The sequence below is a fragment of the Ictidomys tridecemlineatus genome, chromosome 4, assembly GCF_052094955.1.
Source record: "Ictidomys tridecemlineatus isolate mIctTri1 chromosome 4, mIctTri1.hap1, whole genome shotgun sequence".
Lineage (NCBI taxonomy): Eukaryota > Metazoa > Chordata > Mammalia > Rodentia > Sciuridae > Ictidomys > Ictidomys tridecemlineatus.
The window spans coordinates 139,938,827-139,957,448 of record NC_135480.1 but is presented as its reverse complement, the minus strand read 5'-3'; the positions used below and the strand labels follow the sequence as shown (position 1 = coordinate 139,957,448).

Genomic DNA, 18,622 nt, shown 5'->3' with positions numbered 1-18,622 from the left:
ATCTTTGCTTCCCATCTGAACTACACACAGATATGAGGCCAATAAGACAGTGGTTTGGGGTGGAGGTGGGGAGAGCCTTAATCCTCTTAACTGTTTCAAGACCTCCAGTGGGGAAGTGGTGAGTCTTGTAGCAGCAGGACGCTCCCTGAAGCTCTGTCTCCAGAGAACTCCTACTTTTTATGTCTACTATAGTGTGGGAAAAGCCAATAGGTTGGGGAGAGAGGCCTGCCTCTACAATGCATTAGAAACAAAAAAGTCATACTATTTGGAAGAAAATGAGCAAGGGAAATGAGATGAGTCACCATGCTTGGCACTAAATGAATGCTTTTAAAATGAATTACCTTGTGGAGAATTTTTCCTTATTTTTTCAAAACGTCTTTGAATTTATAGAGTGTATTTATATCAGGACATCTACAAATTAAGTGCCTTATTACAGAATCTTTAATAGAAAAACTGTCTAAATGCTGATAAGCATTGGTGCTTATCACAATTTATAATTGGAATGGAAATGCAAAGCCTTCATACTTGATCATAGAAATATCATAGCCAGAGAAGACTCTTGACTTTGTAATATTTCTGTAGGGAAATGGCTAAAGAGTAATGGGCAAAGTTGAGTACCATAAGAATGAAATAGCATGAAGAAAGAGAGATTATAAAAGGTTTGGTAAAAATAGAATATTTAATTTGTGTTTACTGCCTAAAGACTGATGTTCTATAAATTGTTTTATTCTTACCACTTAAATATAGCAGTTGGATTACTCTTCAGTTTATACATTATCAGATACCTCCCATACCACCATGTTTCAAATATCATTTTTTATTATTAATTTAGGATATTAGAGTAAATAGCAATGTGCTTATTATATTTTATTGACTAAGAGACAAGAACTGGCATTTTATTTTATTATTATTTTTTTTTTTAAAGAGAGAGTGAGAGAGGAGAGAGAGAGAATTTTTTTTTTAATATTTATTTTTTTAGTTCTCGGTAGACACAACATCTTTGTTGGTATGTGGTGCTGAGGATCGAACCCGGGCCGCACGCATGCCAGGCGAGCGCACTACCGCTGAGCCACATCCCCAGCCCCAAGAACTGGCATTTTAAATGTCGTATTATATTTCACTAAATTTTTACCAGTTTAAACTCCAAATGACATCTCAACAATTTTCATCAAAATAAATGCATTACTAGAAATAAATACAAAGTATCACATTACCAGACCAATGAAAAGTTGATTATTTACTGCTATAAGACATAATTAATTGATTAGGAAGAAAAATATTATTCTAAAATACAACAGAAGAAAGGGCTATTTAAGATTAAACTTTTGTGATCAGTCTGTTCCTCTCTCTGTAGATGTGTACCTGTGTAACTTATTTGAAAATTCAGGTAAGTTTGTGATGGCAGAGGTTGTTGGGAAGAAGATAGTTGAGTAGTACATGCCATCTTCCAGAATCCAAACAGAATTAAAAGATAATAAAGACACAACTGTAGTAGTTTTTGCTTGTCCATCTTCTTTCTAGCCCTCACTTCCTTCTTTGCCTCCATCCTTCATGTGCATAGTAAGATCTGCTGTTAACAGCTGTGGAAGGCTATCCATCTCCCCCACCCCCAGCAGTGGAGTCTTTCCCTCACCCATACAGTGTGACTTCATGAATTAAGGATTAGGAATGACATTGCAGAGAATATGTCTTAGATCAATAAAGTACTTTTAGCAAGGATTGCCCTCTGGGATATAGAAATAGCTGCTGTTGTAGAGCATTCCTCTTTAATGGTATTGGAAATGCAGTTTTACTGTTGAGGCTCTGAAATTAAAATTCTGACTTGAATTTTAACGGTAAAAAGGTAGAAACCAGTATGCAAGAATGCCTCTAAAATTAGAAATTAAATTCTGTTGATGGTAATTGTGAGAATTATTGCAAGAATTCTTCAGGGAATTTTCAGGAAGCTGATGCAATTTGGGGAAGCAGGGTAAAAGGGAAAGGAAAAGATCTCAGCTGCTTAAAGCTGACCTAAGGAGGTCACATATAGCTGTTCTTTAACCTGAGAACACCAATTTTTTCTTTTTTCAGATTACATCTTCAGTCAGTGAATAATTAAGATATTTTATTGAGGGGCTGGTGCTGTAGCTCAGTGGTAGAGCACCTGCCTTTCATTTGTGAGACACTAGGTTCAATCCTTAGCACCACATAAAAATGGATAAATAAAGATATTGTGTCTATCTGCAAATATATATATATATATATATAATTTTTTAATTGATATTTTATTGAATTTAACATTTTTCCAAAGCTCTGCCATACCTATTGCATTCTATTAACCACGCTGTAGAGTTAGAAACAATGAGGAAGTGGCCTTAGAATTTAGATGACTTACCCTATTCAGCTAGCAGGCAGCAGATTCACAGTTAGGATTCAGATTTTTTTTGTTTTTAAATCATAGTCTCTCACTACTCTCTTTTATTTCAATATCAGATCACAGAGGTTTGATATAAAGTCATCCTCCATGACTTGAACCACTTCTATATCTTAAATTAACCAAAACAGAATTTTCACTTATAAAGTTAAAATATGCCTATTCGAAAACCTCATATTGTGTAACCAGATTTCCATTAACCTACAACAACCAAGAGACTGAGATGAATTTGAAAGTTAATTTACTATAATCTACTTGTTTTATTAGATTAAAAAACAACTGTCTATAGGAAGAGTCCAGGGTAATAGCAAAGAATATTAACTGAGACATAGCTCTGAATTTCAGAGCAAAAAGGATTGCTAGCAACGACAGGAAACTCAGTTCGATATGCAATTATTTTAAATATTATATTTAATATACAAGACACTATGCTGCATATTATAGAATATACTAAGGTGAATCTCTGCTCCCAATAAATTTGCAATCTATTAAAAACTGGAGAGTCCGCAGGTAACTCTTGGGTAGATCACAAGAAATGCTAGGTGTAAGTATAAAGGGAAGGACATAATGTCAGACTGAGATTGCAGAGGAATAATAAAATGAAAACAGAGAGATAGGTCTAGAAAAGACATGAATTAAAAGTAGAAGGTAGTATAAACAGTGTTTGCAGGAAATCCTATGAGGAAGAAATTAAGGGAAAATAAATAAGAATCTCCTCTTCCCTCAGAAAAAAATTTGGTAATCATGAGCTCTCTCTCTGTATCCTGTTAGTTCCTTGTAAATTCATTATCCTTTTTAGTTTTCTTTTTTTTTTTTTCTCATTACTTTACTTTGGTGATCCATGAACATTGATCAGAGTTACCAATCAAAAGGAGGTTTTGTTCTTCCTTGAATGCACACATGATGAAGAAAAAATAAGAGTTGGAATTCTGGTTTGTAGCTTTACTCCTAGCCTTAGAAACTGGGTTATCACTTTTTTGTTGTTCTTTTACCAAAGTAAACGTGTATTACAATCTTGTTTATATAAAAATGATAAGTACTACAGTTTTATCAGTCCCTCCACGTGGCACTGTGTATGTGGCAATTAGCTATATATATTGGTCTCTGTGATTGTGCTTTTCAATACAGCATTTCTTGTAATAGACATGCTCTGAAAGTTAATCAGTGTTATGAAAGTTGTGTCACCACATTCAGGAGCATCAGAATATCCAAGAGTGAAGTTTTAGTCATAGTTTGCTCTTGATATGAGTGTATTATATGATGACTTTAACCCCTGACTTTACTCCTGCCTAAGATCTTGGGTCTTCTTTCATGTTTATAAAGGTAAAAGTAGTTTTCATTACTTCTATTACTCATTTACCTGTATGTGAATATTACTTGTTAACATTCATTGGTGCAGCAACTTTTGATTTAGAATTGTCTGCCCTAAATAATTTCATTCTCTCTTTTATTTTTCCCCCTTAAATTGTTCCTGGTCAGAGGTGAATATGTTGCACTCTTAAGAATTCTCATCCAATCTCATCCAAGCTTCGATAAGAAGTAGCATAACCTCTCCATTTACTTTCAAATACATAATCTAGAGACATAAGGAAGTGAATCGGAACTATGTACAGTCAGGGTACTTGAAATTTGAGAATATTGTTTCCTTATATGCATCTTATAAGTAGCATGTGGTGTAATCCTATAATATGGTATTAGAATCTTCCTCTGTTGGGTATAGATGAATTACAGCCACTTCAGGAAATGTGACTTTGTGAAACTCTACCAATATTGAGTGTCTATTATTTGTACTCAAGAGGGTGGAGTACCACAGGCCACTGTTTACCAAAGCATACCAAAGCACCTTGTCATCACATAAGTGATAATACAAGTGCAGCTGAATTATGGTATAGGTTAAAGGGTAATGACCAGGAAATGAAGGCATTGTCAGAAAAGTTGTAACAGAGACATTTTCTTTCTGACAATTACTAATCTATTTTAAGCCTGTCCCCATGGAAAATCCTAAGAGTCCAGGAGAAATTTTACCTCACTGATAGATAGTCCAACTATTGATATGTTTAATTATATAATATGAAAAGTCATGTTATTATTAAATGACTTTTAATTGAGTGGAGGTTATGAATACATTGATTACTATTATTAATAGTAAGGTGTCAGCACTTTTAGTACTATTATAAAGAATGAGACTCAAAGAAGTGAAGGTTATATGACAAGATGTATATGAGGGCTGGGGATATAAGCTCAGCTGGTAGAGTGTTTGCCTCACATGCACAAGGCCCCGGGTTCAATTCCCAGCACCACAGAAAAAAATAAATAAATAAATATATGCCTATACATATATATATATATACACACACACACACACACACACATACACACACACATATATATATATATGAATGATTATATGACAGGGACATGTCAAAGATGGGCTAGAATCTTGGTCTCCTGTTTTCCAAAGTAGTGTTCTTTCTCTTTTATTTTCAAAAAATTGTATTTTCTAGTTCTTATGGTGGTCGATTAAAAACTTCAAATTCTATCTCTAATCTTTATTCATAAATATATAATGAACAGGACTGGGGAGATAGCTGAGTGATAGAGTGCTTGCCTTGCATGAGTGAGGCTCTGGGTTCAATCCCCAGTACCATACACATAAAAACATATATATACACATACATACATATATATACACACATGCATACATACATAGATATATACATATATATTTATATAGAACATTTATTAGCTTCATTTAATTTTTCTTTTATGTTTTTCACTATAAAAAATACAGTACCATTTTTTAAAAATGTATTACTATCTCCCTTGTCAGTAAACATAGTTTGTAGAAGTGATCTGTATTTTTCTTTGACCGTATATTCCACCAAATTATTAGTTGTAGTATAGGCATGATCATGATTGTTCAAATGATTGTTTCTGGAAATTGTATTTCCCCGAGAAATGAAGTCAAAACAACTATATAATATCTCTGAATTTTTTTTTGGGGGGGGAGATTTTCAAATGTAACTATTTTCAAGGAAAAATTTAATATTTAGGTGGTGTTTTTTGGTGCTGGAATCCCTAGTGCTCTACCACTGAGCCATACCCCCAGCCCTACTTAGAGCTAATTTAAAGTTATTCCTTCATGGATTCTATAAGGAAAGAAAATATCCTGGAGTGATATTAAATTAAAGAATTTATAGATATTTTAAAAGGTATTTTACAACACTTTATAGGTTTTGTGACTACTTGGAATGTATAGTTCTTATTAAAATGATGTCTAAACCATTCTTTCTCTTTCTCTTTTTTTTTTTTTTTTTTTTTTTGGTACCAGGGATTAAACTCAGAGGTACTTGACCACTAAGCCACATCCATGCAGCCCTATTTTGTATTTTATTTAGAGACAGGATTTCACTGAGTTGCTTAGTGCCTTGCAGTTTCTCCGGGTGGCTTTGAACTCTCCATTCTCCTGTCTCAGCTTCCCAAGCCACTGGGATTACAGGTGTGCACCACTGTGCCCCGCTAAAACATTCTCATATTTAAGATCAAGATTATTTAGATAGATAAGTGTAATGTTGAGGTGGAAAAATAATGCAGAAACTGTTACTTTTGCTAGCCAAAAACTGCTACCTTTAACAGTAACCTCCTATACTTATAAGGGGGTGGGGGGAACTGTGTCCCTTTAGAAAACTTAAAATACCTTCAAAGTTTTCAGCCAGGCAAGGTGTCATGTAGCTGTAATCCCAGCTATTCAGTAGGTTGAAGCAGGAGGAGGGTAGCAAGTTCAAGGCAAGCCTGGTTAATTTAGCCAAAAGCTGTCTCAAGATTAAAAACAACAAATAAAATGGGCTTGGGGATATCGCTTAGTGGTAAAACACTTGACTAGCAAGTGAGAAGTCCTGGATCCCCAGCACCTCCCCACCACACACACACACACACACACACACACACACACACACACACACACCTACATACACACACAAAGTTTGTTCTTTTTTTGTTTCAGCTAAGACTCTTTGGAGACACACAAAAAAATATGTCTACCGTCTTCCTTTTTGAATATGTGATGAATAATCTTGAACTGAATATGCTCAGGAATATGTACCTAAACTGAGCATGCTCAGGAAGGTACTAGCCCCCTCCACACGCTTTCCTATGTATAAGTGTAGGTTTCCTCAATGAATCCCTCTCTCTCTGTCATAGGAGAGCAATGCTTCACAAATAACTCCTTTGCTGTCCTTACTTGCTGCAATTAATAAACCTCTCTCCATGCTTTTATCTTCTCGTTGTGCTCATGGGCTTTGCACTCAGCAAGAGGAGAACACAGCATTCAGTTACATGTTTAGAAAGCCTCTCACTGTACTCTCCAGGGAAAGCCTGTATTTAAAGGTTTGAAAGAGGCATACCAAGGTGCCACTTACTTTTATGATAGGGAAAGTAAAATTTTATAATTCATATTTTCACAAGCATGTCATTTATTTTAAAAAAGGACAAAATGTCAATGTAATTGTTCATATTTGCTTTACTGTGAGATATGTGTGTGTGTATATATGTATGTGTATATATATAGTCAGAACTACTATCCTAACAAAATACAAATGATTTTCAGAAAAAGTTTAAATTTGAGAAGAGCATAGTTGCTTTCAACAATAGAATTCATCCTGTTCTCAGAATTGGCTATTATAGTCTCAATGAGCAATAGGAACACCGGAAAACTTGAGTATGAAGGCAATATTATTTTGATATTGGTCAAGACTTCTCAAAGGTTGTAAGCATAAGAATTTCTTGAAGAGTTTATCAAACAGATCCTTGGGACTCATTCCCAAGATTCTGGTTACCTAAATAATTCAGAGTGTCCAGGAATCTGCATTTTAATAAACTATGCAAGTGTTTAGATTCTTAGGAGTAGATGGGCTAGAGAACTAGGACCTTTTGACTCCAGACTCCAAAACAAGTTAGCCATTTTAAACCTTTTTTATATGTAAATTTTAGCACCAGCTGTGCTGCTAATACAGTTTTATCCTCAAATTAGCAATTAAGGATTTGTTTTCCCCAGGGGTCTCTAGTATATAACCAGATTCTGATTTCTTTTGAAGCCTCAGATGAACCTAACCAAGAGAGATTTTAACATTATTTTAAAACTTTAAAAATATTGAAGGCAAAAAGCATTGTGAAGATTTTTCTAATTCATTTGAATTATTAGAACTTGATCCCATGTTCATTCTAACGGTTTAGAAATTGTTGATCTATTTTTTATTGCAGAGTAACTAAGTAAAGCTTTTTGATACACTAAAACACAAGTATACCAAAATAATTCAACCCAGACATTTTATAATTATTTTCATTTAAATCATATATCAGAGGGTTTGGTTTTTGTTTAAAATTTTTCCCATTTTGAGGCTCTTGAAGTATAATTTATGTGCAGCAAAATTCACCCTTTGTAGCACACAGTTTAAATTCTAACACACACAAATGTATATAGTTGTAAGAACAACATCACAGCCAAAATATAAAACATTTCCTGTGTGATTAATCTAACAAAATCATGCTGTATCATGCTGTGTATATATGTAAATAACCAAAGGGAATTCTGCCTTTCTGTAAATGTAAAAAACATCAATCAAAAATAAATAAATAAATAAATAAAAGACAGGAAGAATGGTAGATAAAGGAGAATGGGGGAGAGAGGAGGGGAGAAAAGTAGGGAGGAATAACAGGAACTAAAATAGAGTAAATCACATGCTTGATTTTGTCAAAATGAACCCTACTCTATGTATGACTGTAATGTTCTAATAAAAATATATGTGTATAAAACATTTCCATTACCCAAGACATTTTTCATACCACTTTATTTATTTTATTTATATATACATATATATATGTATATATAAATAAATGTATGACAGCAGAATACAATTCTTATTACATATATAGAACACAATTTTTCATATCTCTGGTTGTATACATACCACTTTATAGAGATTCCTGCTCACTGCCAGCCCTGGCAAGTACTGCTGTTTTCCTTCCCTACACTTTTACCTTTCCTGAATGTCCTCTATATAGAATCATATAGTATGTAGAGTTTTGAGTATAGCTTCTTTAGTTTAACATAATTATTTGAGATTCATCCACATTGTGTGAATTAATATAGAGATCCATTTTATTGCCAAGCAGTGTTCTATTGTAAGGGTGTAACACAGACTGTTCATTTACTCTTCTGTGGAGGGATATTCAAGGGTTAGCAATTGTATATCATGCTGCCATAAACATTCATATACTGCATTTTGTGTGAATATAGTTTTATTTTTCTTGAGTAAATATTTAGTAGTGAGATTGCTGGGTTGTATGTCAAGGGTATGTGTATTCCAAACTGATTTCCAAAGAGGCTGTGTACCTTTTACATTCTCACCAGCAGGGAGTAGGAGTTTCAGTTCTGCATCCTGGTCAGCACTAAGGATTGTTAAGTTTTTGCTTTTTGTTTCAGTTTCCCCTTTATTTAGCCACAAATGAATAGATATCTCTCATTGCAATTTTAATTTACATTTCTTTGATGAACAGTGAAGATAAGCATCTTTTCATGTTTCGTTTCACATCTTTCTTTGAACTTTCTGTTCAAAGACCTTGAAATCATGTTTTATCTTGTTTTCTTATTACTGAGTTTCAAAAACTCTTTGTATATTATGGATATGAATCAAATCTGTGTTTTGCACATATTTTCTGCCAATATCTGCCTTATTTTATTTGTTTTTTCATTCTCTTTTAGTGTCTTTTGTCTTTGTTTATTTTCTGAGATGGGGTCTGGCTGTATTGCCCAGGCTGGTCTCAAATTCATGGACGAAAGTGGAAGACACCAAGTGTCCTTGAAGAGGAGAAAGTTTTATCTACTAAATCAAGATTATGGATCATGGTTTTATTATCATAGCTAAAAACTCTATCTAGCTAAGAATCACAAATAGTTTCACCTATGTTTTCTCCTCCAAGTTGTATGATTCTGTTGTGAGTTTATAATTTATTTCCTTTTAATTTTAGGGATGTCTGATTATTTATGCATCTTCTGTTAAAAAGACCATTCTTTCTTTATTCAATGGTCTTTGTACTGTGTTGAAAGTCAGTCAATTATATATAGAGTATGGGTTTGTTCCTGGATATTATTCTGTTTCATTGGTCTATGCGTCTGTCCCTTCATGAATGCACCTTGAGTACTGCAGTTTTCTGTTAAGTCTTGAAATTATGTATTGAGAGGCTTCCAACCTTGTTTTTTAATTATTTTGCCTGTGATAGTTTCTTTGCTTTTTCATATAACTTTTAAAATCAGCTTTTCACTTTCTACATGAAACATATGAATATAGTTTTCTTTTGTTTAGTGATCCTATATATTATGATTTTATTAAACTCATTTTAAATTTCTAGAACACTTTTGGAGATTTCTTTGGATTTTCTACATAGACAATGATAATTTTTTTTTCCCTAAAGAAAGACAATTTGATATCTTCTTCCCTAATCAATCTGACATTTAGTTAGCTATTTCAGATTTTATTGTACTACCTAGGACTTCCAATATTATGCTGGAAAGAAGTGGTGAAATCAAATATTCCTGCCCTATTCCTGATCATGTGGGAAGGCATTTAGTCTTTTATTATGAAGTATGATATTTGTGTGGGTTCTTCTTTTTTTTTTTGAGAATTTTAATATTTATTTTTTAGTTTTTGGCAGACACAACATCTTTGTATGTGGTGCTGAGGATTGAACCCGGGCCGCACACATGCCAGGCAAGTGTGCTATAGCTTGAGCCACACCCCTAGCCCTGTGTGGGTTCTTTGTAAAAATTTTTTGTCAGCTTTAGGACATTTCATTCAATTATAGTTTACTGAAAAATATATAACCAATAGTCGTGAAATTTTGTTGGATAAAGCTTTTTTTTTTTTTTTTTTTAATTTAGAGACAGGGTCTTGCTAAGTTCTTGAGGCTGGTCTTAAACTTGTGATCCTCCTGCCTCAGCCTTCTGAATCTCTGGAATTATAGGTATGTACCACTGCACCTGGTTACATGAAGCTTTTTCTGTATCTCTTGAGGTCATCATGTGGCTTTTCTTCCTTAAAACATAATTTGATGAACTACATTTAATGGTTCTTGAATATTGAATTATCTTTGTTTTCCCAGAATACACCCCACTTGGCCAACATATATGTTACTGGGTTTGATTTACTAATATTTTTTCAGAGATTTTGCTTGTTTGTTTTTGTGGTACTAGGGATTAAATTCAGTGGCGCTCTGTCAGTAAATATATCACCAGCCTTTTGAATTTTATTTTTGATTCCAGGGATCTTACTAAGTTGCTGAGGCTGGCCTCAAATTCCTGATTTTGTAAGTGGGGACTTACGGGTAGACCACCATGCCTAGCTGATAATTTTCTTTAATGCACAAGTATTTAATTTCAGTTGTCATATTTACCTACTTTTTTGTTTGGTTACTTATTCTCTTAATGTCATATGAAAGAATACTTTACCTAACTCAAGTTTGCAAAGATTTCTCCTTGATTTTTTTTCTAGATTTTACTTTTATTCTTAAGAGTTTATATGTGTAGCTCTTCTATTTAGGCCTTTGAGCCATTTTGAGTTAATTTGTGTGAAGTAGAGTGTGGAGGTAAACTTCATTCTTTTGCACCTGGAGATTTACTTGGCCCTGCACAATTTATTGAAAAGACTATTCTTTCCCTATTGTATTATCTTGGCATCCTAGTCAAAAAACATTTGATCAAAATGTGAGGGTTTATTTCAAGACTGAATTCTATTTTGTTGATGTATACATCTATCCTTTGGCAGTATTAAACAGTCCGGTTTACTGTAGGTTTGCAGTGTGTTTTGAAATCTGGAATATGAATCCTTCCATTTTATATTTCCTTTTCAACATTGTTTTGGCTCTCTTGAGTGCCTAGTATTTCTTTGGGTGCCTTGGAGACATTGTGGTCTCAGTTATGGTCTACTACAACAAAGCAAATATTACCATAAAATGAGTCACACAAATTTTTTGGTTTTCCAGGTAAAAGTTATGCTTATACTGTATGGTAGTCTGTTAAGTGTACAATACCATTACATCTAGAAAAACATTGTACATACTTTAATTAAAAAGTACTTCTTAATGGAATCATCATTTCACTCAGTTATCCCACTCCCCAGTATATATCCAAAGGAGTTAAAACCAGCATACTACAGTGACACAGCCATATCAATGTTTATAGTTGCACAAATCACAGTACTAACCTATGGAGCCAACCTAGATGCCCATCAACAGATGGATGGATAAAGAAACTGTGGTGATATATACACAATGGAATATTACTCATCCCTAAAGAACTATGACTTTATGACAATTGCTAGTAAATGGATTGATCTGGAGACTATCAGGCTAAGTGAAATAAGCCAATCCCAAAAGACCAAAGGGCAGATGTTTTCTCTGATGTGTAGAAGCTAACCCACAATGGTGGGGGCAGTGGTAGGGGGGCGGAGTAGAAGTTCTTTTGAATAGACAAAGGGGAATGAGGGAAGGGAGGAAGGATAGGAATAGGAAAAACAATGGGAAGAATCTGACATAACTTTCCTGTGTACACATATGAATACCATACAGTGAATCCCACCATGATGTACATTCACAAAACTGGGACCCTAATTAGAATAAGATATATTTCATGCATGTATAATTTTATCAAAATGGACTCTGCTGTCATGCATAACTAAAAAGAACCAATAAAAATAAAATACTTGTTTGCACTAAAAAAAACCTTAATGATCACATGAGTAGATTTAGTATAATTCACATGAGCCTTCAGCAACTCATGATCTTTTTGCTTGTGGAGGGTCTTCCTTTAATATTGATGTCTTCTAACTAGTCATGATGATAGGAGCAGAAGGTTAGGGTAGCTGTGCTAGTTTCTTAAGACAAGGAAGTTTGCTGCATTGACTGACCCCTGCTTTCACAAAAGATTTCTCTGAAGCATGAAGTGCTGTTTGATAGCATTTTACCCAGATATAAGCAACTTTCAAAATTGGAGTCAGTCCTCTCCTACCCTGGAATGGCTTTATCACCTAAGTTTATGTGACACTCTTAATCTTTGGTTATCATTTTCACAATGTTCCTAATCCTTGGTTATCATTTTCACAATATTCATGGCATCTCCATCAGGAATAGATTCCATCTCAGTAAATCAGTTTATTTGTTCATCTGTTAGAAGCAACTTCTCATCCATTAAGTTTTATCATGAGATTGCAACAGTTCTGTCACATCGTGAGGCTCCAGTTCTAATTCTAGTTCTCTTGCTTTTTCTGCCACATCTGCAGTTGCTTCTTCCACTTAAACTCCTGAAAGTGTCCATAAGGGTTGCAGTCAACTTCTTCCATATGGCTATTAATGCAATATTTTGAACTCCAATAAACCATGTTCTTAATGGCATCTAAAATGGTAACTCCTCTCCAGAAGGATTTCAATTTACTTTTACCTAGTTCCATCAGAGGAATCACCATCTGTGGCAGCTGTAGCCTTATGAAATGTATTTCTTTAATAATAGGGCTTGAAAGTTGAAATGTCTCCTTCTTATATGGGCTACAGAATGAATGTTATGTTAGTGGGCATGAAAACAACAAAAGTATCCTTTACACTTTTGTCAACATTCTCTATTGAACAGGTGCAATGTTGATGAGCAGTAATATTTTGAAAGAAATCTTTTTTATTTTTATTTTTTTCTGAGCAATAGGTCTCAATACCAGGCCTGAAATATTCAGTAATCCTGTTGTAAACAGTTGTGCTGTCACCAGGCTTTCTAGTGCCATTTATAGAGCTCAAGCAGAGTAGATTTAGTATAATTCTTTAGGGACCTAGGATTTTTGGAATGATAAGTGAGTATTGACCTCAACTTAAAATCACTGGTTGCATTAGTCTCTAAAAAGAGACTCAACCTGTTCTCTGAAGCTCTGAAGCCAGGTACTGGCTCCTCCTCTTCTGCTATGAAAGTCACAGAAGACATCTTCCAATATGAGAATGTTTTGTCTATGTTGACAATCTGGCCTGGCACTGTGGTGGCGCATATAACCCCAGCGACAGTAGGCTAAGACAGGAGGATTACAGTTTAAAATCGGCCTCAGCAATTTAGTGAGCAACTTAGCGAGATCTTGTCTCAAAATAAAAAATAAAAAGGGCTTCGGCTATGGCTCAGTGGGTTAAGTGTCCCTCGGTTCAATTCATAATACCAAAAAAGAAGAAGGAGAAGGAGAAAACAGTCTGGTGTTTGTTGTAGCTTTTGTAGTCAATTATTTTTGCTGGATCTTCTGCATAATTTGCTATGGTTTCTGCATCAGCACTTGCTGCTGCCCCTTGAACTTTTATGTTAAGGAGGTGGCTTCTTTCCTTAAACCTCAGGAACCATTTTCTGCCACCTTCAAACTTCTTTTGCAGTTTCCTCACCTCTTGGAACTATTATAGAATTGAAGCAGGTTAGGGCCATTGCTGTGAATTAGTTTGGGGATGGGGGAGTTTTGTGGCTGGTTTGTCTTCTATCCAGACCACTCAAACATTTTCTGTAACAGCCATAAGGCTGAGTCACTTTCTTATTCCTGTGTTCACTGGAATATTAGTCTTAATTTCCTTCAAGAACTTGTTCTTTATGTTCGTAACTTGGCTAACTGGTACAAGAGGCCTAGCTTTCAATCAGGTCAGCTTACCATGTCTTCCTCACTAAAAAAGGCTTAATGATTTCTAGCTTTTGATTTAAAGTGAAAGAGCTGTGACTTTTCTTTTTACTTGAACAGTTCAAGGCCATTTTTGGGTTATTCATTGGCCTAATTTCAATACTCTTGTGTCTCATGGAGTTAGGGAACCTGAAGAAGAGAAGTGAGACAGGGAATAACTCATTAGTGGAGCAGTCAGAACTTACACAATATTTATCATTTCAGTTTGTTGTTTTATATTGGTACTATGGTTGGCATCCCCACACAATTGCCATCATTACATCAAAGATCTCCAAAACCAGATCACCACACCAAATATAAGTATAATGAAAAAGTTTGAAATTTTATAGAAATTACCAAAATGTGACACAGAGACACTATGTGCTTGACCCAGGGTTGCCACAAACCTTCAATTTGTAAATAACAGTATCTGTGAAGCACAATAAAACAAAGCACAGTAAAATAAAGTTTCCCTGTATGAACTGTAGGATCATCCTGCCAATTTGTGAGGCGAACGTGATAACCACTACACTATGGAAACACCTTATCCTGCCAATTTGTGAAAGGAAAAAAAAAAAAAGCCAGGCAGAATTTTTATAATGCCATTGAGTCTCTATGTTAATACAGGGAGTATTGCCTTCTTGCCTATATTAAGTGTTCTATTCTATAAATATGGGAATCTTTCCAGATCGTTAGGTCTTTAGTTTCTTTCAGTGATGTTTTGTAGTGAATTATTTTGTTGGTAGTGTATAGAAATGCAATTGATTTTGTGTGTATATATATATATATATATTTTTTTTTTTTTTGGACCAGGGATTGAACTCAGGGGCACTCAACCATGAGCCACATCCCCAGCCCTATTTTGTATTTTATTTAGAGACAGGATCTCACTGAGTTGCTTAGAACCTTACTAAGTTGCTAAGGCTCGCTTTGAACTGGTGATCCTCTTGTCTCAGCCTTGAAACCACTGGGATTATAAGCGTGCACCACCACACCCAGATGACATGTTTTAATAACACTTAGAAAGCTTTAAGAAAGTAGATAAACATCAATACTGTTCTGCAGCTGTAACTGTTATCTAGAAAAGCTGAATATGTAATTTTAAAATAATATAAAATAAATATCTGAGATCGAAATGTAAGAGTTTTGATTTTTAGATTCTCATCCATTCATTTAGTTATACCCTTAGTTCATCAACTGAATCTTAATTAGTAAAAGTTAATATTTGATTTTTCCCTTTCACTTTTAGTGTTAAATGCTTACAAAAGACAGTGAAGGATTCTTACCACATAATGTGTAGACCATGTGCCTCTGAGCTTGAAGTTTGTGCAAAATGTGGAAAGAAAGAAGACATTGTTATTCCGTGAGTATTTCCTTTTACATTTAGATTTTATTCTTAGTAATTGATATATGAACTTTCGTTTTTTGGAGTAAGGGGGTTACTGGGATTGAACTCGGGGGCACTCAACCACTGAGCCACATCCCCAGCCCTAGTTTGTGTTTTATTTAGAGACAGGGTCTCACTGAGTTGCTTAGCACCTCACTTTTTGCTGAGGCTGTCTTTGAACTCATGATCTTACTGCCTTAGCCTCCTAAGCCACCAGGATTACCAGGGTGTATCACTGCACCAGGCTAAATTTTCTTTTATTGAGACATTAAGTAACTATTGTCTGAAGCTACAACCTATCACACTAATGTAGACATTTTTCTACCTATAGAAAAAGAGTCACTATTTTGTTAAATTTTTCTATTATTACAATAAAAGTGACTCTTTATGTTTTTAAGAACATCAGATGTTTAGCTGTGAGGTTCACATTTATTGAAAAAGAATTGCTCATTATGTAACAACTTTCCTTCAAAGGATACCTTTTATTAATTTCTTAGAGCCTATTCTATTGCAACAGTATTATAATTAGTTGAATCCTAAGTTAGTTTTCAAGAACCTGTTCTCTGTACTTATTTTATTAAGCTCCTTTAGAAATGTAGTGGTGGTCCCCAGCACCACAAAAAAAAAAAAGAAAGAAAGAAAGAAAGAAATGTAGTGGTGGGCTGGGGCTGCAGCTCAGTGTGGTAGAGTGCTTGCCTCATACATGTGAGGCACTGGATTCAATTCATAGCACCACATAAAGATAAATAAATAAATAAATAAAGGTATTGTGTCCTTCTACAACTAAAAGAGTATTTTTTTTTTTAAAAAAAGGAAAGAAATGTAGTGGTAAAGGTCTCTTCAACCTGCATGGTTGAGAAATAATTAGAATGTTTTTTCTTCTATCTTTAGGTTTAATAAAGATCCAGAAAAGACTGAAAATAATGAAAGTTACAAACATACAAGAAACAGCAAAAGCCATGAAGAAAGTGATGCTGATTTAGATTTTGATATTTATTTAGATGATACAGATAATAATCAAGTGGATTAATGACTCAAGTTAAAGAATGTGAAATTTTGACCAACTTTTGCATTTGAGAGGCTTACCAAAAATATTGTGAAATCCTAATGAGGAAATAAGAAAAACTATAGAAAATACATAAAATATATGTATGAACAATATAAACTGTGTAAAATATTTGAATAATTATCAAACATTATAAAGCTTTCATCCAGAGTTTTTTATAACAAATTTTTTAGGTTGCATAAATTAGAATAATATCAGCAAAAATACATATTGTGGTATCCTGTTGTAGTTCATGAGAATTACTTAAAAGAATGTATTACCGGGGCTGGGGATGTGGTTCAAGTGGTAGCGCGCTTGCCTGGCATGCGTGCGGCCCGGGTTCGATCCTCAGCACCACATACAAAGAAAGATATTGTGTCCACCAAAAACTAAAAAATAAATATTAAAAATTCTCTCTGTCTCTCTCTCTCTCTCTCTCACCTCTCTCTCAAAAAAAAAAAAAAAGAAATTCAAGAATGTATTACCTAAATACATAAATGTATTTGTTATCAAAATAAATGAGACTCAGAATCGGTGGTTATGTAAGAACTATCTCATGTAAAAATAAGATGATATTATTATAAATAATATTAAAAATCAGTAAATAGTCCTCTTGATAAAAGCTCCCTTACTTTGTTTTTTTATAATAATGTATAGCAATTTTCCTTTGAAAGCATTTTTATTTACCCCTTCACACTGTTGTACCTTTTTCCTCTTGAGAACCAGGAAAAATGCATACAATTTATATGTACAGTTTACTCAATAATTATAAAAGGGAGTTTTACACTTAGACCTGCATGAAGAAACTGCTGGGACCAGAAGCTCCCCAAGAAGCTCTCCCTCATCACAAGTTCATCCTTCTTCCCGGAGTTGGCACTAACACTGAATTTTTTGGGGGTCAGCAGGAATGGGTTGCCAGGGATTGAACTCAGGGGCACGTGACCACTGAGCCACATCCCCAGCCCTATTTTGTATTTAATTAGAAACAGGGTCTCAGTGAACTGTTTAGCACCTCACTAAATTGCTGAGGCTGGCTTCAAACTCATGATCCTCGTTCCTCAGCCTTCCAAGCTGCTGTGATTACAGGCATGTGCCACCACATCCATCTCTAACCTGAATTTTGATAATTATTTCCTTTGTCATTTTACTACTACTAAACAATATAAATTCACTTTGTCTGATTCTTAAACTTTCCTATCTTTTTATTTTGAAACATTTCAAACCTACAGAAAGGTAGCAAAGTAGTACATGAACCTTTATATAGTCTTCACCTAGATTTCAAATGTTAGCATTTTACCATGTTTTCTTTATAGCTTCATAAGTGGACATATATTTATTTTTAATTTGTAAAACCATTTGAAAATCAGTGCTAAGTAAGGATTTGATTTTGAACTGTATGTGAATAGACTTGCAGTATGCATACTATTTTGCATCTTTTTTTTCATTTTTATAAAGTTTGGGAGATTGACTCATGTTGTTACAAAAGTTCATTTTATATTATTCTATGGAATTACATAGCATAGTTTCTTTATCTTTTCTAATGTTAAGACATTTGAGTTAATTCACATTTTTCCTATTGTAAGCAATATTGGTATAAACACTGTTATATGTGTCTCTTGGTACATATGTGCATTTCTGTTAGGTATATATCAATAAAAGAAATCAGGTGTATGCAAAAAGAAATCAGGTGTATGCATCTTCAATTTTCCTATATAGCATGAAACTTTTTCCAGAGGTACAGTTATTCTCCCTTCACTCAGCAACATATTACTGTTTCTGTGCTCTGCATCCTTTCTGATGCTTAGTATCAAAAATTTAAATTTATGCCAATTTGATATGTGTACAACAGTATCTCCTTGTGTTATTGTTAATTGTATTTCCAGAATTATTAATAACTCAGATCCCCTTTTTATGTTTACTAGTAATTTTTTCCTAGTAGATAATGCTAAGAAATAACTTTGTTAAGTATAATAATGTTATTTTTAAAAAGGTATACTGAATTAATAATGTCAATTTACCTTATTTTGTTGTAAAGAAAGTAAATATACAGATAACATCTCAGT

The 18,622-nt window shown here is 34.1% G+C and overlaps 1 protein-coding gene across 3 annotated transcripts in view; it reads left to right on the top strand.

The window, feature by feature from the left end:
* C4H9orf85 (chromosome 4 C9orf85 homolog) overlaps positions 1–18,242 on the top strand; it is a 62,205-nt gene extending 43,963 nt beyond the window's left edge. The window contains exons 3-5 of one of the 3 annotated variants that reach the window (XR_005733909.2): positions 10,356–10,432; positions 15,377–15,490; positions 16,406–16,470. Coding sequence is in view for 1 of the 3 variants with exons in the window: in XM_005324103.5 (XP_005324160.1) it covers positions 15,377–15,490; positions 16,406–16,544 (253 nt within the window). In the remaining 2 variants the exon portion in view is untranslated. Of the gene's footprint in view, positions 1–10,349; positions 10,433–15,376; positions 15,491–16,405 lie in introns of all 3 variants that reach the window. The other 2 variants (XR_013438072.1, XM_005324103.5) reach the window with 2 other exon arrangements.
* The last annotated feature ends 380 nt before the right edge of the window (positions 18,243–18,622 follow it).